Source organism: Chelonoidis abingdonii, chromosome 19, assembly GCF_003597395.2.
Source record: "Chelonoidis abingdonii isolate Lonesome George chromosome 19, CheloAbing_2.0, whole genome shotgun sequence".
Taxonomy (NCBI): Eukaryota; Metazoa; Chordata; order Testudines; family Testudinidae; genus Chelonoidis; species Chelonoidis abingdonii.
The window spans coordinates 35100046-35118892 of record NC_133787.1 but is presented as its reverse complement, the minus strand read 5'-3'; the positions used below and the strand labels follow the sequence as shown (position 1 = coordinate 35118892).

Genomic DNA, 18847 nt, shown 5'->3' with positions numbered 1-18847 from the left:
GTTTCTGTTTAAAACTGCTGACCAATATCCTGAGAGTTTTATTCTTCTGAACAGTCGATAGTATATCCAGTCAATACTGGTTTGAAGACTGCAACTCCCAGGATATTCTTCAAAGAACTATACATTTAAAACACAGCAAAGCTTGCACACCAAAAAGAGATTTATCATACTTGATATATGGATTATTAGAAACACCATCTTCATTAAACAACAAACAAGGCCACTCCATTCAGTACAGTGGGCAATTTACATGTGGGGGGAACCCCCTCTCTTAAATGTTGGTCCTATAGGCGTCTTTCCTTAATGACTCTTGGCTTTTTGCCATTTTTCAGAGCTAAGCTTTTTTTGAGAAGTGGTGATATCTTGTTTTCATAATCCATTCTGTCTGGATATCTGTCCACATTACAGAAATCCCCAAGCATGGCGTCCAGCCTGCATGGCTTTTTAAATAATTAGATCCACTGGCAAGCATTATCAGTATCTTTCTCTAAAACAACATGGGTGCAGAGCACCTAGTCTTCTTAAGAAAAATCTAAGAGGAAGGTCACAATATTATCTGCTTTGTCAGGTCAGTTCTTTTCTATTTGTATTTGGATGACATTCTGTTGTTTTTTTTTAAAGGAGTTCTAGATGTAAAACAATTGTTTATGGCCCCTTATCTGTAGCCCACAGCTCTATCTTAATAGAAATTCAGTGGACTTTGGATATGTTTGAAAATCTCAGCCTTAACCCAAAATATGTTGATGCTCTGATGAAAAGGACACTAGACAGACTAGAGTGGAAGACAGATAGCTGTAGTTACTTTGAAGTCATAGATAGCACTGTATTTCTCTTGAATTAATTTTCTTGCTCCACAGCTTCTTCCAGGACTGATGGTTTAGGTAAGTTCACAGAATAACCCCTTTTCACCAACTCAACAGCATTAGGCTCATTGACCTCTATTTAGTTCTCCCCTACAATGGCAACCATTCAGAATCATCCAAATCCAGAGACATGACAAGGCTCCAATTCCCAAGAGAGTCTGAACACTAGTCTCTTAAGTGGTACAAACCACACACTGCTCTGGCACAGTGTGTCATCTGCCTCTTAAGGATGCTGCATTAGTATTACCATAAAGCTGATTAATTCATTTAAACACCACAATTTTCAAATAATTTGCAGATCCAGGGGAAATTTGTGATATTGTAATTCCCACACATCCCTGCTGTGAATTAACCCTTTCCTGTGATTCAGTCTGAACAGAATTACCTATCTCCCTATTCTTGATGCTTAAAGGCAGTGACTCTCATAGACTATCAAGGTTGGAAGGGACCTCAAGAGGTCATCTAGTCCAACCAAAGCAGGGCTAATCCCCAGAGAGATTTTTGCCCTGATCCCTACATCGCCCCTCAAGGACTGAACTCACAACCCTGGGTTTAGCAGGCCAATGCTCAAACCACTGAGCTACTCCCAAACTTCTCTCAAACTTTTGTACTGGTGACCCCTTTCACAAAGCAAGCGTCTCGTGTGATCCCCTCATATAAATTAAAAACACTTTAAAATATGTTTAACACCATTATAAATGCTGGAGGCAAAGCACAGTTTGGAGTGAAGGCTGACAGCTCTCGATCCCCCACATAATAACCTCACAACTCCCTGATGGGTCCCAACCCCAAGTTTGAGAACCCCCGCTTTAATGGATGTATTCCTTTGATGTGTACAATTAGCTTCATCACCCAAGTCCAGAAACTGTATCCAGTGGTACTATGGACTAGGATGAGTCCACTAATCTTCTTGTCACTTGTGACCTAGGGCCCATTTCAGTTGAAGTATGAAGAGGTGAAACATATTGTTTACATACTTCTACTACTTATCTCCACTGGGATTCTGTTGGATATTTTTGAGCTATACAAATTCAGTGGACTAAGTTTGTCCCTGATGTAAGCTCACTGAAGGACTTAAATACATGAATTTGGTCCACTTTGCGTTTCCATGGACCTGGAACGACATGATGATAAACAGGCACGTTTATTGTGAAGGATCAAAGAGAGAAGACAGTTGCCTAGATTGCATCATGTTCTGCAGGTATTTTCCCAGGAGTCCAAAATATTCAAGTCTCTTTTGTGGCTACTCTTAAATGACTAAAAGAGCTGGATTTCCATAATGTGGACAGATATCCAAATATATCTGATTCCGAAAACAAACGTGCCAGAAACAAGACTCTTCCTATCTGGTGCAAATCAACCATTGATTTATTTGGCACATATGCTGCTGCTAAGCCTTGATTCACTTTAGATTAAGAGGTGATTGTTATGGCTGTGAGAAGAGTTGGAAGCTACACGTTTTAGACAAAACCGACACTTCACACATTATGTTAAAATTTTCATTTTGTCTTCATTCAGCTGTTTCAAGTCCTACATTCAGCCAATGTCAAATCAGAAGTTATTTTTACCCATTCACTTCGTAGTTATTATGGTCTTGATTATAACTTTTCTGGTTCAAATGCAAGAAAAGCCACACAATGGGACTGAATATATAAGAAAAACCTTTTTTTGTAACAGCCAAACAGAAACTGACATATTTCAGTTATTTTACTCTCAGATTAACATGCAAACACCATGCCTTGATTTTAGACTCAAACAGGATTACACTCCATTTCTAATTCAAATGTATGCTCACATAGGAGGCATATGTTAGTGTACCGAGATGGGTTTTTGATTCAAGTCTGTCGTAACAAAGTGTGCGCGCCTAGGGACCCCAATCAGAAAATCAAGACCCCTTTGTGCTAAGCTACAAACAAGTAACAAAGACAATCCCTTCCTCATTGATCCTATAATTTCTGGGCCACAGCACACTCAATATATGTATTAACCATTCCCAGATATAAATGGAGGCCCCCAAATATTCTCCTCCTTCTGATCAGTTTGGAAGACAGAGATCATGAGCAGAAACAGCATGAGGGATGCTCCCAAATCTGCGTAATCCCCTCTGGACCAACCTCCAAAAAGCCTATTTTTGTGAATTTCCATTGAAAGTTTGCAGATGCAAGAAGCTGGGAGAAGCTTTCCTGACTCTCCCACCTTCAGAGATTTTGTCCAAGAAGGAAACAGAGTGTAATTATAAATTTGCTCAGATGTAAACCACCATAATCTCCTGCTGTCACCAATATCATAAAGCTAACAAAATAAAATGCACAATTACCCATAGATCTCTCTGCAACATATAATGCCAATAACTTTTAAAAAGTGCATTTCTATTCAAAATGAAAATATGCGCTTAAGATTTCTTATGGCAAGAGCTTTGTGACCAACTATTGTTTTCCAACAGCTAAGTGGATTTGAAATTTTCTGCAGTAGTTTAGAACTTTAGTAACAAACCATTCAATGCGTGTGACACCACTGCACTCTACTGGAGGGACTCAGACCTACACCTCTAACACAGCTAACAGCTAAAAGCGCAGATGCTCCATCTTCTCCAGTGGTATGGCCTGCATTTTTGGAGCAGGATGTTCTGTTCCAACAGTCACCATGACATTCCAAATACCTATGGCGTGTGAAGCCTAGGTTGCAACAGTTTAATGAATGACACAATGAAATGAACACAACCCAAATCCATTTAAAACTGCAGATGTTTGGCAACTGGAATAGGATTAACCAATTTGGCTACAACTTCAGAGCTAGCGCCCCTGCTCTTGAGAAGGGTGTCAGGGGATTTTTAATGGCCAGGAGTGGTTAGGCCAGGCATGTTTTTGTTTTGTTAAGGAATGATCACAGCCCCAGCAACACAATGTCCTTATCACCATGCTGAGGCATTGGTCAGGACTGACTCACATGGCTGACTCATCAAAACTACTTCAGCATCCTGGATTTCCCATGGCAGCCTCCCATTAGAGAAATGAAAAGGCCCAAACCATGCTTAGCATGAGACTGAAGAGCGTGAGCTATATGGCATGGCAGAATCCATTCAAAATTACTCTATATGAATATTTCTCTTAGGTCAATAAAAATCATTACCAAAACTTTAAAACAGTTTTCCATCAATGATTTAAAAGGTTTTGCACGAATGGATATACAAGTGACAAATTACAAATTCAAGAATTAACTGAGATGGAGGGGAAAGTATTTCTATTTGTTTCTGGTTTTCGCACTACAGGCTAATACCTGTGTTCCCAAAGCAATACACTACTCGCTGACTTTCTGCAGTTTCCATGGTACAAATCCTTTCCAAAAAACAAAAACATAAAATATTCACTACTAGTATCAGTAATATGGATTATAAAGCAAGTCATTTAACCTCTACTCCTCTATCTGCAAACTGGGAGAGAACAGTAACGACAGATAGCAAAGGACCCGTCTGGAACAAAATTCATGAAAGATTAGCCTGGGATGGATCTACCCTATAGGAGAGTGAAATATTCTAATTAAAACACATAACCAAGATGCTTCCTAAAGACTGTCTGAAATAAAAAGACTTTCAAACATACTTCATAAAAGGACTAATTCAGTGGTTTTCCATGGTGCTCCTCTAGTACCTTAAAAATCTTGGGCTGAGGCATAATGGCATATAGGTAGCCAGCCTATGGAGGTGGCTAAGTATTTCACAATGCAACGATACAATTAAATGCTATTTCAACTGTTATTAAAACACATACTTACCATATAGCACTTATCTGAACTGTTCTTTAATTTCTTTAATCAATATTCTGATATGCTTGACTTTTTGATTAATTCACTAGGGTTAGAATTTTCCAAATGTGACAGTCTCTTCTGAAAAAATCACCCCCTAAACAGCCTGTTTCAGTATGAACTTCTGACCTGCTCTGATTCCTTATACTTAGACCAAGATTTTTCGAGTATAGGATTCAGGAGCCCTATTTATTTTCAGGCTTCTGTTTTTGAAAAATCTTGGCCTTTTTTTGCATTCAAGCCAGTTTTCTTCTAAGGTTAAAATTTGCTTTAAGAACATCACTAAATAATTATAACACTTAGCTCTGATGCATTTGACATTATCAGTTACAGATAGAAATCAAGGACATACACACTGTTCAAAAACAAGGAGAGTAAGTTAACAGAAAATAAAAATTGTGGTTGTGTAATGTCAGATGTTGCTACATGCTTTTCACTGACTTCGAGTAACTCATTGCACAGGTTTCATCAACAATTGTACGTGCAACATCCTTAGTGCAAATTAAATTAAAAAGACCTATGGACGTTTATTTCATACAAACAGACATTGCAACACTTATTTTTACACTGAAATTAATCACTGCCAGTTCCCAAAACAAAAAGAAACAAAAACGCCCCACTTCTACTGAATCTCTCATTTTAGTTTAACAAGAAAATTATAAAGAGGACATGAATATACAGAATCAGTGACTACTGTACTTCACTTTTACATTGTGTTTGTAATAAAACTGTGAAAGAGGAAATTCTATCACAATATTTTCTAAAACATCACTTGACACAGCTCTGAGTAACCTTAGCTAAAGGAGCTCCAGATTCTTTTGCAAGACTGATTTATAGTGTAGTTTTTGTGAAAAGTCTCTTATGGGCAAGTATCTTATGAGTAGACATAGCCTTGGTTTTATATAATAACCTACATTTACTAGAGACAGACTATAGATACATACAAAAAATGTCATAAGCTAGATATTTAAAGTAATAAGAATCACCACTATCATCAGAAAAAAGGAATGTAAACTTATGTCTGTTTCATGTTTCAACTCCGGGTTTGTTTCAGATTTATTTGACATAGGAAAAGCTCGGTGCAGGTTTGTGGGATTAAAGTGTATGTTAATTACAAGTGGGATCTACAAAATATTTTTAGTGCTGGTAAAATGGTCTAATTGTGCACCATTGATATTAATGGGAATTATAACATCAACTTCAAAGGGAGGACAGGCAGGCACATAATGTGAAATGTTATTTATGTATTTAATATTATAATGGATGGATTAATGTGATCATGGTATGCTCTTGTCTTTAAGCCTGTGAATAGTCTCACTGCTTTGCTGGATCAGGTTTTAAGTGAAATAATATTTTCTCACTGTGTGTCCAGTTCTAATAACTCCGTATTAGGATGACTAGTATCCACACAGGAAATTTTTAACTGCAGAATTAATGGTTCAGCCTGACTTATATTGACTAGTGACCATGGTTCAACAACTTTACATGTGATTTTTGTTCAAAACTTGCAAATTTCTCCATCAAAACAAGAACGTTCTCTGCCCATCTCTAGGAGCCCTGGCTCTGGGGCAGTCTGCCAGGTACATGAACTGGCAGGAAACCTATCTGGCAGGTCAGATTCCACAGGAACCCTGCTTGGTTTCTGGTGGAATTTCGTCAAAATCAAACTGTCTTCACAAAGCGCTTAGGTTTCAATTCAGCAAATTCCAAAGGAAACAAGTTTCATTAGAACTTTTCCAACCAGCTCCAACAAACATCTGTATAGTAACTTACGTCCAAAACACTCTCAGTATATAATATACAAACTATAAGGCAGGATTCTAAAACGCTCCCACCTCTAGGATGGAAGACACCGGCAGTTGAACAGTGCACAGCAATTCCTCCCAGCAATTCAACACAAAGTGAAGAATCCAACTGAAGCAAGAGTGCAAACTTTGGTAGGGAGAATGTGGTTACCCAACTTGAATCTGGCCAAATCAAGGGGAACATCCTTACTTCTTTCTTAAAACATCAGAGGATAAACCGTCAAGATTTGGTTTTATAACATCCAAATAAAGGTTTTCTTCCAATTTCACTGAATATAATTATATGACTAATGAAAAATTTGTAACAGACACTTGCAGCTAACGGAAATACAAATTTTACTTCTTTTTAATGTTTAAATAAAAGAAACATGTTAAAGACTGAGGATCACGGTTGAGCATAGTGTGTGTGTTCATTCTTTTTAAGTCTTTCAACTTCTCCTGTTCAACATCAATCTTCTCAGCATCACGGAGACTTAAATCAAGTTCTACTGCGAGAGACACCCAATATTTTCTCAAGGCTAAAGAGTAAAGTTTTAATGCTCCTCACTGAATGACTGTGTAGACATAAGGGCCCTACTAACTTCCATGAAAATTGAAGGGCGCCTCTTCGGATCAGCCCTGAAGAGATCCTGAAAGCTGAAGCTGTGATTAACACTTTCCCACCACTCCTCCTTTGTGGCTGTGGTTACTAAAGCCCCATCTTATTATTAACAACTTGTATTATTGTAGTAAATAGGAGCCCAGCTCTGGACCAGAACCCCATTGCGTTAACCATGTATTTGTACACTGCCTAATTGCTTTTTAATGAAAAAGCCAAACAGACAGCACAAAAAGGTGACCAGATACTATATTAATAGGTGAGCTATGAACACCTTAAAGCAACTAAAAAGGCAAATTGTACAGTTATTTCAACAAAAGGTAAAAAGCAGCACAATCACAGAGAAGTTATATGGAAAGCAAGTGTCCTGCCTGTGCCAGACAAAGAGAGAAAAAGTGGAGAGAGAAATCTAGGCAGCTTAAGAAAATGCTACCGAAATTTCCTGGAACATAAAGCCTAAAAATACAAAGCAGCTACTTCATTTAAAAAATACGAAGGGAAAACAGTGGAGAAAATACACTTTTTCCTGCAATTTGCTTTTTTTTTTAAATGCAAAATTCATTTGACCTAGTAGGTATGCGTTTTTTTTAACTAAGGTAATGATTATGTTTTCAGGAGTATCATAGCATTATTTCGAATTAGAAAATGCATAGTAACTCTAGACTAGAGTTCCCACAACTGAAATTTACACTCAAAGTAAAAGAAACACAACCCACAACTTTAAACCAACTTTGTGACTTTTATTGATGGGCAACAACTTTATACTCCTAGATATCACTAAACTGTGTACAATTAGGAATTCAACATTATAGGAGAGCAGACAGCAAAATTAAACAAAGCAGACTTAAAGAAATATCAATCTTCATTATTTTGCCCATTTTTTAAAATCTTGTGTACACAGAAGCATAAATGCGTTTGAAATCTCTTAATAGCAATAAAGTTACAATCACCCATCTATATAGACTAACATTTTAACTCCAAATATTTGATCTGCAATGTGTACTTAAGCAGTTTCTCATCGCACAATTATTAAAATGTGTTTTTTTTCCTATTAGGAACCAGCAACTCTCCATTTTGTACTTTTTTGTACATTGTTTTGAAGCACACAGAACCATTGTCTCCTGATACCCTCTGGCTCATGTTTTACCATTTATCAAAAACTACTGGGGGAGCAGAGAGGTTTTTGGTTTTTTTTTTTTAGTTTTTTTTTTATTTAAGTAAAGATAAAACTTATTTTCACAGAAATCTACAAGTTTTGTTGCTGGTGCAGGGTTTTCTTCTACTACGCAATTCAAAAGTGGGACTCAAATGCAAACCCCCTTTATCATCTTAGGATTCAGCATTAACTCAGAGATATTTTATCTTTTTGTGATTTGTGAGACTGAGTCTTTCAACCAAATGACTTCATTCTGGAAAGTCAAAAGTCAACACACAAACTATGTTGTGCACAACCCCCAAGGTAGTTTCCTTTTTCATCTAGCCCATAGTTGCAAGGGAAAAAAGGATTCACTCAACCGAGCATTTAAAGGAGGAAAAAAGTTAGTGATAGTTGGCGTTCTACAAAGCAGGTATCTTGCACACACAGCATAAAGAGGGAAGTTTCACAGCAGGTCAACTCGGCGATAGTACAGGAGGTAGGCTGTGCGTTCAGCAGACGGCTTCACCACCTGGTACTGATTTATCACTTTGACTGCTTGGTCATCAATGCGTAACCAGCCATTAAGACCAATCTGGAAGACGTCTGTAGTGTAATGGCCACCAGTTGCACTGTTTCCATGATGATAGACAACTACAAAGAGAGAAGTTAATGTTTATACTTCCACTGGAAACAAAATAAGAATACAAATTTACTAAGGTATTCCTTTGCTTAAGCTCAAAATTCAAACAAACTTTCCAACTCACATGAAATCAAGAACATTATTTTCTGATGTTGAGTGGCATGTTTACATGCTATCCTGTACTGAAGTTATGCTTATACAGTGGTCACCACTAAAACCTTTAGAAATGCCTTTGCAAATACTTAACGTTATACCAGCATTATCTATATGATAGAAAATATTGTCAAAATTTTATCTACTTACAAAGGGAAAAATCTATTGTGATGCTAGTGATTTTTCACTGGCAGCATAAAAACTCAGGACTCTAAAGAAGTGAAAAATAATATCCTTAAGATCAAGTGTCCCAAAAGTCTAAGACAGATATTTTTAATTTACTACATGGCTTTCAGGGAAGGATTTATTTCACAGGAAAAGACCAATGGGATTGATAGACCATCTTCCTGCAACAATTCAACATAGCTTCAGAAAATTCATTTAGTGCTGACAAACTCAGTAAATAGTTGAGAACAAACATAACTGCTTGAAATCTCCTACACGTCCAGTTTGTTGCTGTTCGTCATTTCAAGTCAATATGATCTTAAGTTAACTGTTCACAGATCAAAGTAGATATTATACAATACTTAGTATCAGACATCTCTGTGACTTAAACCAGAAGCCTCTAAGTCAACCTTCGCTCATATCTAATCATAAACCCTCAAGTCTTCATATACAAGAGAACATTATGAAACTTTACAATATCAGAACTCTGTTCAAAAAAGTCTCCTATTACAAACAAACTCCCCATCTAACCCATTTAATTTTGCTTTAAATATGGTTCCACCCTACAAAACTGATTCCAGAAGAATCACTGTATACTAAGCACTTGAATGTGCTTCGTTTACAAGTTAGTTTTGTGAGCGCCAATCCTGCAATCTCAACATGGAACCACGTTGAATTCTTTATTTTGAGAATGTCACCACCTGTAATATGTTCTGAAGCAAAATTAGGTCCATTTGAGGTTGTGGAAACTACCCCATCTTCAAATTGTGCTATCCACTACATCTGTGGACTTTTACTGCTTTCACTGGGGTTGCACAGGTGTAACTGTTTGGAATTATATTGGTATATAATTTTCATAATAATGCATAAGAAAGAACAGAATCTAGCTCACTCTGTTAGCTATGTTTGGGTGGTGAAGCACTGCGTTACCTAGGGAGGTGGTGGTGGCGTCTCCTTCCTTTGAGGTTTTTTAAGGTCAGGCTTGACAAAGCCCTGGCTGGGATGATTTAGTTGGGGATTGATCCTGTTTTGAGCAAGAGGTTAGACTAGATGACCTCCTCAGGTCCCTTCCAACCCTGATATTCTATTATTCTATGTTGTCTCTGCAATGCTAAGAGGAGTAAACAAAGCAGTAAACACAAGTAGAGGTAGGAAAGTGTCATTTTCACAGTCTACCTTTCAGAGTTGAACCACACTTTAAACTTACTCTGATTTTGTTTACACTTCTATGAAGACAAATACATATTACGAGTACTTTAACTTAAGCAAAAGTAGACAGGCATGATTTATGGTATACAGCATACACATTCTAAAATATTGGTATATTTCAAGAGTTCTTTAAGACAAACTACTCTATAAGATTTTCTAGGATGCAGTTTGTATTTTATCTTACTGCAGAAGAATATTTAGGCAAACCTCTTGTTATATTTCTAATGAGAAATATCTTTAATTCTAAAAAAATCCTCTTTTTAATCATTAAAATTTTGTACAAGTAGTGCATGCTGTGTGTGTGAAGTTCTGTACTAAAACAATGAACTGGAGACTGAAACGGTGTGCGTCTACAGAACAGACACAAAAGACGAGTGGCAATGCAAATTTCCTCATACTGTTTTTATCCAGGCTCTCCAATCCTGTCTTGGAAAGCTCACTTCAGAGGTGAGAATTGTTCCACTAAAGTAACTACTGCCCTCTGCTGAGATATCCAGTCTTGATGGTATCTTCTGTAACCTGGTTATACCACCTAAACAGAACTGGATCCAAACCACCTCATCACACAAGCCCACCAGGGCTGAAACTAAACTGGTAACTTAGAACTGAAAAGCTCCAGTCCCCCGAGCTTTTTCTTCTGATGCTAATACAAATAAGCAGGTGCAAATCTTACTAATCTAGGTATAGTTTTTAAAAACTGTAGAGATTAATGTTTTGTTTATTAATAAAATGCTTCTGAATATTTATACCAGTTTCCAGTCTTTAACAGCAGTAACAGGCTTTCATCCCGCACTTCAATATATTCTGACCATAAAAATGTCACTTAACATCCAACTCGGTGACACCTCTATAGTCATACAATATGCTGTTCATACATTGTCAGATGTACTCATCTTGAAAGTGTTTAGAACCATGCAATGAATGAACATCAAAATGGCAATTTTAAAAGACATTTGAAAAGTTACCGTACAAATCAGTGGTATGTGTCAAATATAGCTATATTAAAGTTGTAAATGTTCTTCTGGCTATGCAAGATGTATTTACCATTCAAGTTGCACGTCACCAACACCAATTCATCATCAATAACAGTTCTGCTATACAATTTGCATTAAACGTCATCATAAATGAATAATACTCAGAGGAGTTGATACTTAAAATTTAACCCTGCTGAGAAAAAATGAATATTGATGTACACCACTTGAGACAGAGCAGCCCTATATGCATCTTAACAGAAGTTTTGCAGTCTGCATTCTTTCATTGAAAAGAAAGTATCTGTATACCCTGTGCAGGATGGATCTGGTACTGAACTGTGATCCTATGTTACTTAGGCAGAAGCTGAAACAATGTGACAGTAATCACATAATAGGAATATTCAGTACTTATGTGTCACTTTACACCAGAACTTACTACCCCTGCAAGTTACATCACTTTAAAGTAAACATTTTATAATCCATCAGCAGTAACTACAACATTTCCACAACCAGAATTCCTATATGTAATGCAATATTTTGGGACAGAGTGACATAAATGGCTAAATACCTGCAAAGAGCCGGTAGGTTCTTTGGCCTTTAAAAATCTTGCTTTTCACACCTGGAGATAGTAACTCTGAAAAAGCGAAAGCAACATTTTTAACAAGCTAAAACTTGTGTGTTAACAGATGTCAGGTGAACATTTATTTCCAAGTAAGAATCAAATAGTTTTTCATCTGAAGCTTCCTACATCAAAGAAATGGCTAAAACCTCAGCACGCTGACACCGGGGTCTTTTCTGTGGTGGGAGACAAGGGGGTCAACTTCTAGTTTTTTGCTGCCAGAGCACCGGCCTTTGCATATGGGGTTTCAAGCAAGAGTACCATTCAAAGCTACTCCAGGGAAACAGAGGAGAGGGGGAAAAGGGCCAAGACACTAGTTATCTCCCCTGCCATGCCTCTTGTTGGAGGATGAGAGGGTGAGCCTGTAAGCTCCACTGACTGTAAAGAATATAGCAGTTGCTTGTCTTGCTTGACCAAAGCAGCCTGTAACACACGTTTTACAGATTTCAAAACCCCTCCCCAGAGTATGTATTAAAAACAAAAGCCTCAAGATCAAATCATACAATCTGATACAGTAAATACATCATTTATAATGTATCCCTACATAATTAGCCTTGCAATTTCCAGGTAGCTTGGAACATATTGCAGACAGCAAAAAAAAATATTGGTCAATCTGAACTACTGGTTGACTGAACAGAGAATGTCAGAATAAAAAGATTCAATGCAGCAAGGTACACATATTATTCTGGTGTTTATATATAAAACATACTTTGTAAAATGAATAGATCTTAACATTTAAAAACTGAAGAAACTTTATAATGCATTAAAACTTGAAATCTGACCTACCTATTTGGTTGCTTTGAGGTTTTCAGTTTGATTTTAGTTTGGTCTTAAAAAAAGTTTCTAATTTCTCCTCTCCAGCCCAATCAATGGTTTTTATTATGGTGCTTTTACCACCTCTTTGGATGGATTCCGAGCTGAAGTATTTTTATTCATTATTTGATTAACAGCAGCCTTGTCCAGGGTACTCCAATCAGCTGAGGGAGGGCACTGTACGAACACATGGTACAGTCATCCCTCAGCCCTGAACAGCTTTCAGTCTCAGGCCCCAATTCTACAAGTTTCACTCAGCTGGACACTGGACCTGCATGAGCCCCCACTGAAGTCAATGGAGCCTGATAAATGTTCCAGAGTCTGCCTACATAGAGTTCTTTGAAGGACTGGGGTCTAAGTGCTGTGTAAAAAAAAAAAAAAAAAAAAAGCCTGAGCACATCAGCTTGGAGCATTAGTGGACTGGACTCTCCTAATCCACAGCTAGGACAGACAAAATAAGGCACACAAGATAATACAGATTTCATTTAGATTATGAGAGTTTTCGCATGTATACAACCCAACAGAAAAAAATCAATTCTCTCCTATACTGAACTTGCAAAAATTCACTATTACCCTTTGGAAATCATAGAATATTCTCTTTTCCTCAAAACAAAAAGAAAAAGTTTATTTAAGAGTTTCACCTTTACTAATTTCCAGGTCAACGGGATACTCAATATTCTTGATCAGCTTCTGGCATCCACCAGTTTTCTCATATACAAATCTTTTGAGGTGTAACACAAGAACAGGAGGGAGCTCTTCTAGGGTCACCCTTCGACTGATCTCCACCTAATACAAAGAACACAAAAATGTATTAAAATTGTATCTTAATTTTAGGATCAGTATATCTTGAAGTTAACCCCTTTGAAAACAAAAAGCAAGGGAACATGACGTGTGTAGAACACGAATTTGATCTAAATTATGCCACTTGGAAGTGTCTGTATTGTGTTAGTTTTATGACAACTATCTCGTTGTTTGTGTACTTTAAGACTCTAAAGCGCATTCGATTTTCCCATTGAAGTGTTATCTTCAAGGAAAAAGTATTACAATTTAATATAATGTCCTGTGGGGTTCTTTCCATGGGGGTTCTTTAATCTAGGGACTAACTATATATTTATGAAACAGGAAAAATAGCTGGCGGAAATGATGAAGCTCAACATTAGGATTTAGAAATACATTTTTCCATGAATTAGTTTTGTTCTTCTTGCAGTCTATTTTGCCTGACTTTGCAGGATTACTTAACACACTGAAGTGCTGGAAATACTGGTACCAATGCAAGTACTCGTCACACGCAGATCAGTTGCATATTATGTCACAGCTCTGTATGTAGATAAGCACATAAGGATCATGACTGATGGATGAAACCGGAGCCACTGAACTATTAAAAGGAGGTCAGGACTGATGACTAACATAAAATAGGAACAAAAAAGCCATTGAAGGTTTTTCTGGTGCCTCCTTTATGCTACAAGACTCTTACCTGCAAAGTACACAGCACTGACAAGCAAGTTATGAACAGCCAGAGTTTACAGATGGCAGGCTTTGAGTTCCATCATGAACACGTTTTAGTATTACTATATTAGGATAACGTAAATACTTGGAAGCTCTGCAACATCCTAAACCAGTGGTTCTCAACCTATTTACCTTTATGGGCCACATACATGGCCCACAGTGTGTTATATGGGCCACATCCAATACTACCTGTACAGCCCTGAGGATGTCACATGGGTCGCAGCTCTGTGCTGATTTGGCTGCAAGCAGGCCATGGGTTGAAAACTACTGCCCTAAACACAAGTGGCTTAGAGTAATATTTCTGTCTTTACTTTGCCTTTAATTTTGTTTTATTAATGGACACATCTTTCTCATAATTCAAAAATGATTTTTTTAAAGCCTTAGGCTGAGATTAAACACCAAAATTTTAACTTCAAAAGGAAAAAAACTGGTGATTCTTAAGAGGGAGTGAAAATAGGGAATCCAAAGGGCAAGCTATATTTACAGTGCGTGGTTGTCACTCCTAAACCTGAGAAACCACAAAAAGTGTAGCTCAAAATCTTGAGAATCTGAGGCAGTTAATGATGCTCTCACACTAACATTAAAGATCATATTTTAACAGAATATTGCATAAAAATTTAAAACTAAATATAACGAAGGAGTGTAACACCATCATAGCATCTTTCAACCTGACAATTACATTAGTATCCCCACCTGTTACAGAATGAGGAATAAACCATCAGGTTTCTGAGGATTTTCAATAGAGAATCTCCATCTGAAGAACTCTGAGCTTTGCCTAGCTAATACTACTTTAAGATGGGGAGACAAGGGGGAGTTATAAATATAGGACATGGATTCTAACATTGACACTCTCTCTGATGTTATCTAAGCACCTTGTTTTTTTCCCATCTGGAAAGTGTGGATGAAATATCTGCCTTCCCCACAATGATGTTTTGAGAATTAACATCTGTAAACCGCTAGGTATGCATAAGAATTATTAAAGTTCAATACTTTCACAACAACATGTAATATGAAATCATCTATTTTTTCCTGAATATCTGTTGAAAAAGAAAGATCTAAAAGGAGTTTTTGGATGCTTTTATTTCCATTCAGACACTAAACAAGACCAAATCACTAGCACCTAAACTGAACACCCATTTCTTCTAAAACCCATATCTGAACAGTGCGTTGTCCCTAAAGAAGTTAAAACCATCTGCAGCAAAAATCAAAAAGAAGTGACTAGCAAAACAAAATCCTTGTGGTAAATTATGATGAGCTTGCATTGCAAATGTTCCTTCCATATGAGAAGAAATCCCTAAAATATTTTTGCACTTCAACTCCTACTAGAGGACTGGATATATAAATCCAGACAAAAGCTGTCTGTCTACCTATAAGTTTTCAAAGAAAATAGTTTTCCATTCATTTTCCAGGTCACAATTATATTCTGAATGTTTGGATAAACAGTGAGGTGGGTAAAATATATGGACACAACACCTTGTTCAAAGGCCCCTTTTGCTTCTTTGTCTGTTTAAGTTAATTAAGAACATATTGCACATGATATTTTAATTTGAGCACCTTCTGTTGACCATGCACAGATGCGGATATGTAGATACTAATTCTTTACTCACACACAGTAAGTACTTTACTCACACACAGCTGGAGAAAGGGATGAGAATAGTGTGAGGAAACTCAAAGCAAAATATAATAGATCCCACCACTCAAGAGCAGAAATTGCCAAACTGCAATGCACAGAGAGCTGGCTGGATACATGGTGCTTTCCCAATATAGCTTTTGCATGAGAACAATTGTTGTAGTTTTCACATAGATATTATGCTATTGTATAGTACAAAAAAAGTTTGAGAATTTTTCTTATGGATGGTCACCAGGCTGTTCCTTCTAACCCAAGAAGAGAAAGCAACACAGGTCAGCATTCTGAGTCATGAGACTGTTATAAATATCTACTTCAAAAGCCAGGAAATACTCTCAACCAACCAACATTTTGAAGCACGTCTGTCTTATTAGGAGTGTCTGGCAACGCCCAGGTCACCTGTGCCTCTGTGCTTTAAAATGCTTTAAAATTAGTGAAAATTTGTTTTCCAGTACATATTACCACTTCTCAAACAGAGTGAATTTAATTTATATACCTCTCCCAGCCCGGCCCCAAAATCCCAAACCAACTATTACACCAGTTCAGCAAATACATTGATTTACTGTCAATGATTTCATTTAACAGAGTTAGTGTGTCTTCTTGTTTGAATCACCTTGACTGTATGTGTTAAATATGTAGTACCCACTTGACACTGGTACTATACCTTGCGAGGTTAGTACCTCTTAACATGAGGATTAATGTTCAAGCAACTAGTTAAAAACCAACAGCTGTATGAAAAGCCCTTAAAAATGTAAAGTTTGTCTATAAAAAGGTCCAGCAGACAAGATCAGAACACACCTCCTGTTTGGTTTTTGTGGTGTAACCCTGGACAGACTCTCTTGCCACCAAGCTTTCCAATGCATCCTGGACTGTGCGTATCTTGTCAGACTGGATATCCAGTTGTAGAGTGAAAAATGGCTGCAGAGTGGCAGACTCCTTAGAACTCTGCTGGTAAACCACAGATCTACAGAAATAGGAAACAATGTTGAATATTAGATTTACAATAGAGCCTCAAAGATATGAACAACAGAGTTACACACTAACTGGTCAACCAGACACCATGTGAAACCTGAAGTAAACAATCAGGCAGCAACAGAGACCAAAAGAAGATAAATAAAAATGAAAAAAGCAAATATTGTACAGTACCTATACTGTATCTTAAAGGTAGGCACATCTGGGCTGCCTGTCCCCACCCCCACCTGCCACTTACAGCAAGATGCTGGGGCTGCCAGCCGAAGGCAGCCAGAGCGAACAAAGCAGTGGCAGCACTGCGGTCTGTGTTACTTTCACCCCCGCTCTCCATCGGGATGGGAACATGCTATTTACACAAACATCCCCATGGGGAGTGGACAAGCCTTCAAACTCATGCCAGCACTGAGCAGGGAGCTCAGCTGCTGCTGACGCCTGGCCTGGAGTGTCAGGTGCTAGGTCTGGAGCCTGAACTGCACTTTGTTCAGAGTTACGGACAACCTCCATTTCCGAGATGTCCATAGTCTACTTTATAGTCATCCTTCAAAATTTAACAGTGGAGAAGCTACTAGTCAGGGAGTCTAAAAATTGATTTTTTTGGGAAAAATAAATGATTTTTTAAATTTAAATCAAGTTTTTAATTTGTTATTTAAATCATATTAAGTTTTTCTTTTTAAAATCAATCCAACTGCTACGAGAAAGAGGACACTGAAATGCACCTATGAATCCATCCACGTTCTTTACCTCAGACCTTAGTCCCTCCTGTGCTTTGCTGCACATTGGGCTATCAAAATCAACACAAATATCAAGGTTAAGCATCAATTTCAACAACTTGATTTCACTTTAATGCAATTTCAAGTACAATGATTTTGTTTAATATTTGTTAACATGTATAATTCGTTAGTATATTTAAATCAGTGTATTTATGCATAGCTTATTTGACAAGACATCATCATACACTTGGAGGAGCATATGATCACTCCCTTTGTTTTCATTTTTCTTTTAAAGAACTTCATCTGAGGTTACTGTGTTGCCAACAAAAGCCTGGGGTACCAAAATCATCTAAAGGTGACTGTGGAATCATCCAATGTGACAAAAGGGGGAGGGGGAAGGAATCTTTGACAACTACACAAAAAAGAAACTGATTTTGAAATATTGTGTTTTACAATGAATTATGTTTAAATCTACTAATCTTCTGTTAGTTTGGGGTCTTCAAAATAATTAGTCACATTTTTCTTTACAAGTTTTGCAGTATATCACCTACTTCTCTCCACAGTATAAGAGAGTAATATCTTGATTTATGAAAAACCTCACACACTGGGGAACAATTATGCAGAAGTGAAATTTACACTGAAGATACAGGTACCTACAATACAAAATCAGATCTGTCATATAGGTTTTTCCAACACTGTTTCCCAAGCTAATAGTAAGCTTAACAATAAAATTATATTATCTTCTCCACTTGGCAAATATCATATCTTCGCTATGTTGCTAACTACAAAATAGCCATGATAGCTCATCTTTGTTTACTTCTGTGGAACATGGACAGTTCTGGGAATGTGTTCAGAAATTAATTGTTGCTGCAGAGTAGCATATGGTGCTCATGCGGAAACTGAAAATGATAAAATTAACATTTTAATTTCTCAGTGACGATGCTGGATTTCTGAAACATTAAATGTTTTAGAACAGATATTTAGAACTGACAAGTACTAATGGTTATCTAGTCGTTTTGTCATGTTGCTGTGAAAAATTTAATTGAGTTCAGGTTCTCTAATCATAATACTTTAAAATTTCTACATGGTTTCTAACAATATATTCCAGAATTGTTTTAGAATTTGTTTTTTCCTCAAGTCAGATTTTGCAGCCAGGCTTTGTTCACTTATTGGTTTGTCTTGAATACAAACCAGAGTCTTTTAGTCTTTATGTGTTAAAGTAATAGAACCAGCTTCCTATTTATATTTGGAAATTTA

The 18847-nt window shown here is 37.1% G+C and overlaps 1 protein-coding gene across 4 annotated transcripts in view; it reads right to left on the bottom strand.

Annotated features, from left to right (window-relative positions):
- Window positions 1-7786: 7786 nt before the first annotated feature.
- Window positions 7787-18847, bottom strand: part of USP10 (ubiquitin specific peptidase 10) — an 81841-nt gene continuing 70780 nt past the window's right edge. For all 4 annotated transcript variants that reach the window (XM_075073760.1, XM_075073761.1, XM_075073762.1 and 1 more), the window contains 4 exons: window positions 16707-16872; window positions 13417-13561; window positions 11912-11977; window positions 7787-8856 (listed from right to left, as the gene is read on the bottom strand). In XM_075073760.1, coding sequence (XP_074929861.1) covers window positions 8669-8856; window positions 11912-11977; window positions 13417-13561; window positions 16707-16872 — 565 coding nt within the window. In that variant the 3' untranslated portion in view covers window positions 7787-8668. The remainder of the gene's footprint in view (window positions 8857-11911; window positions 11978-13416; window positions 13562-16706; window positions 16873-18847) is intronic.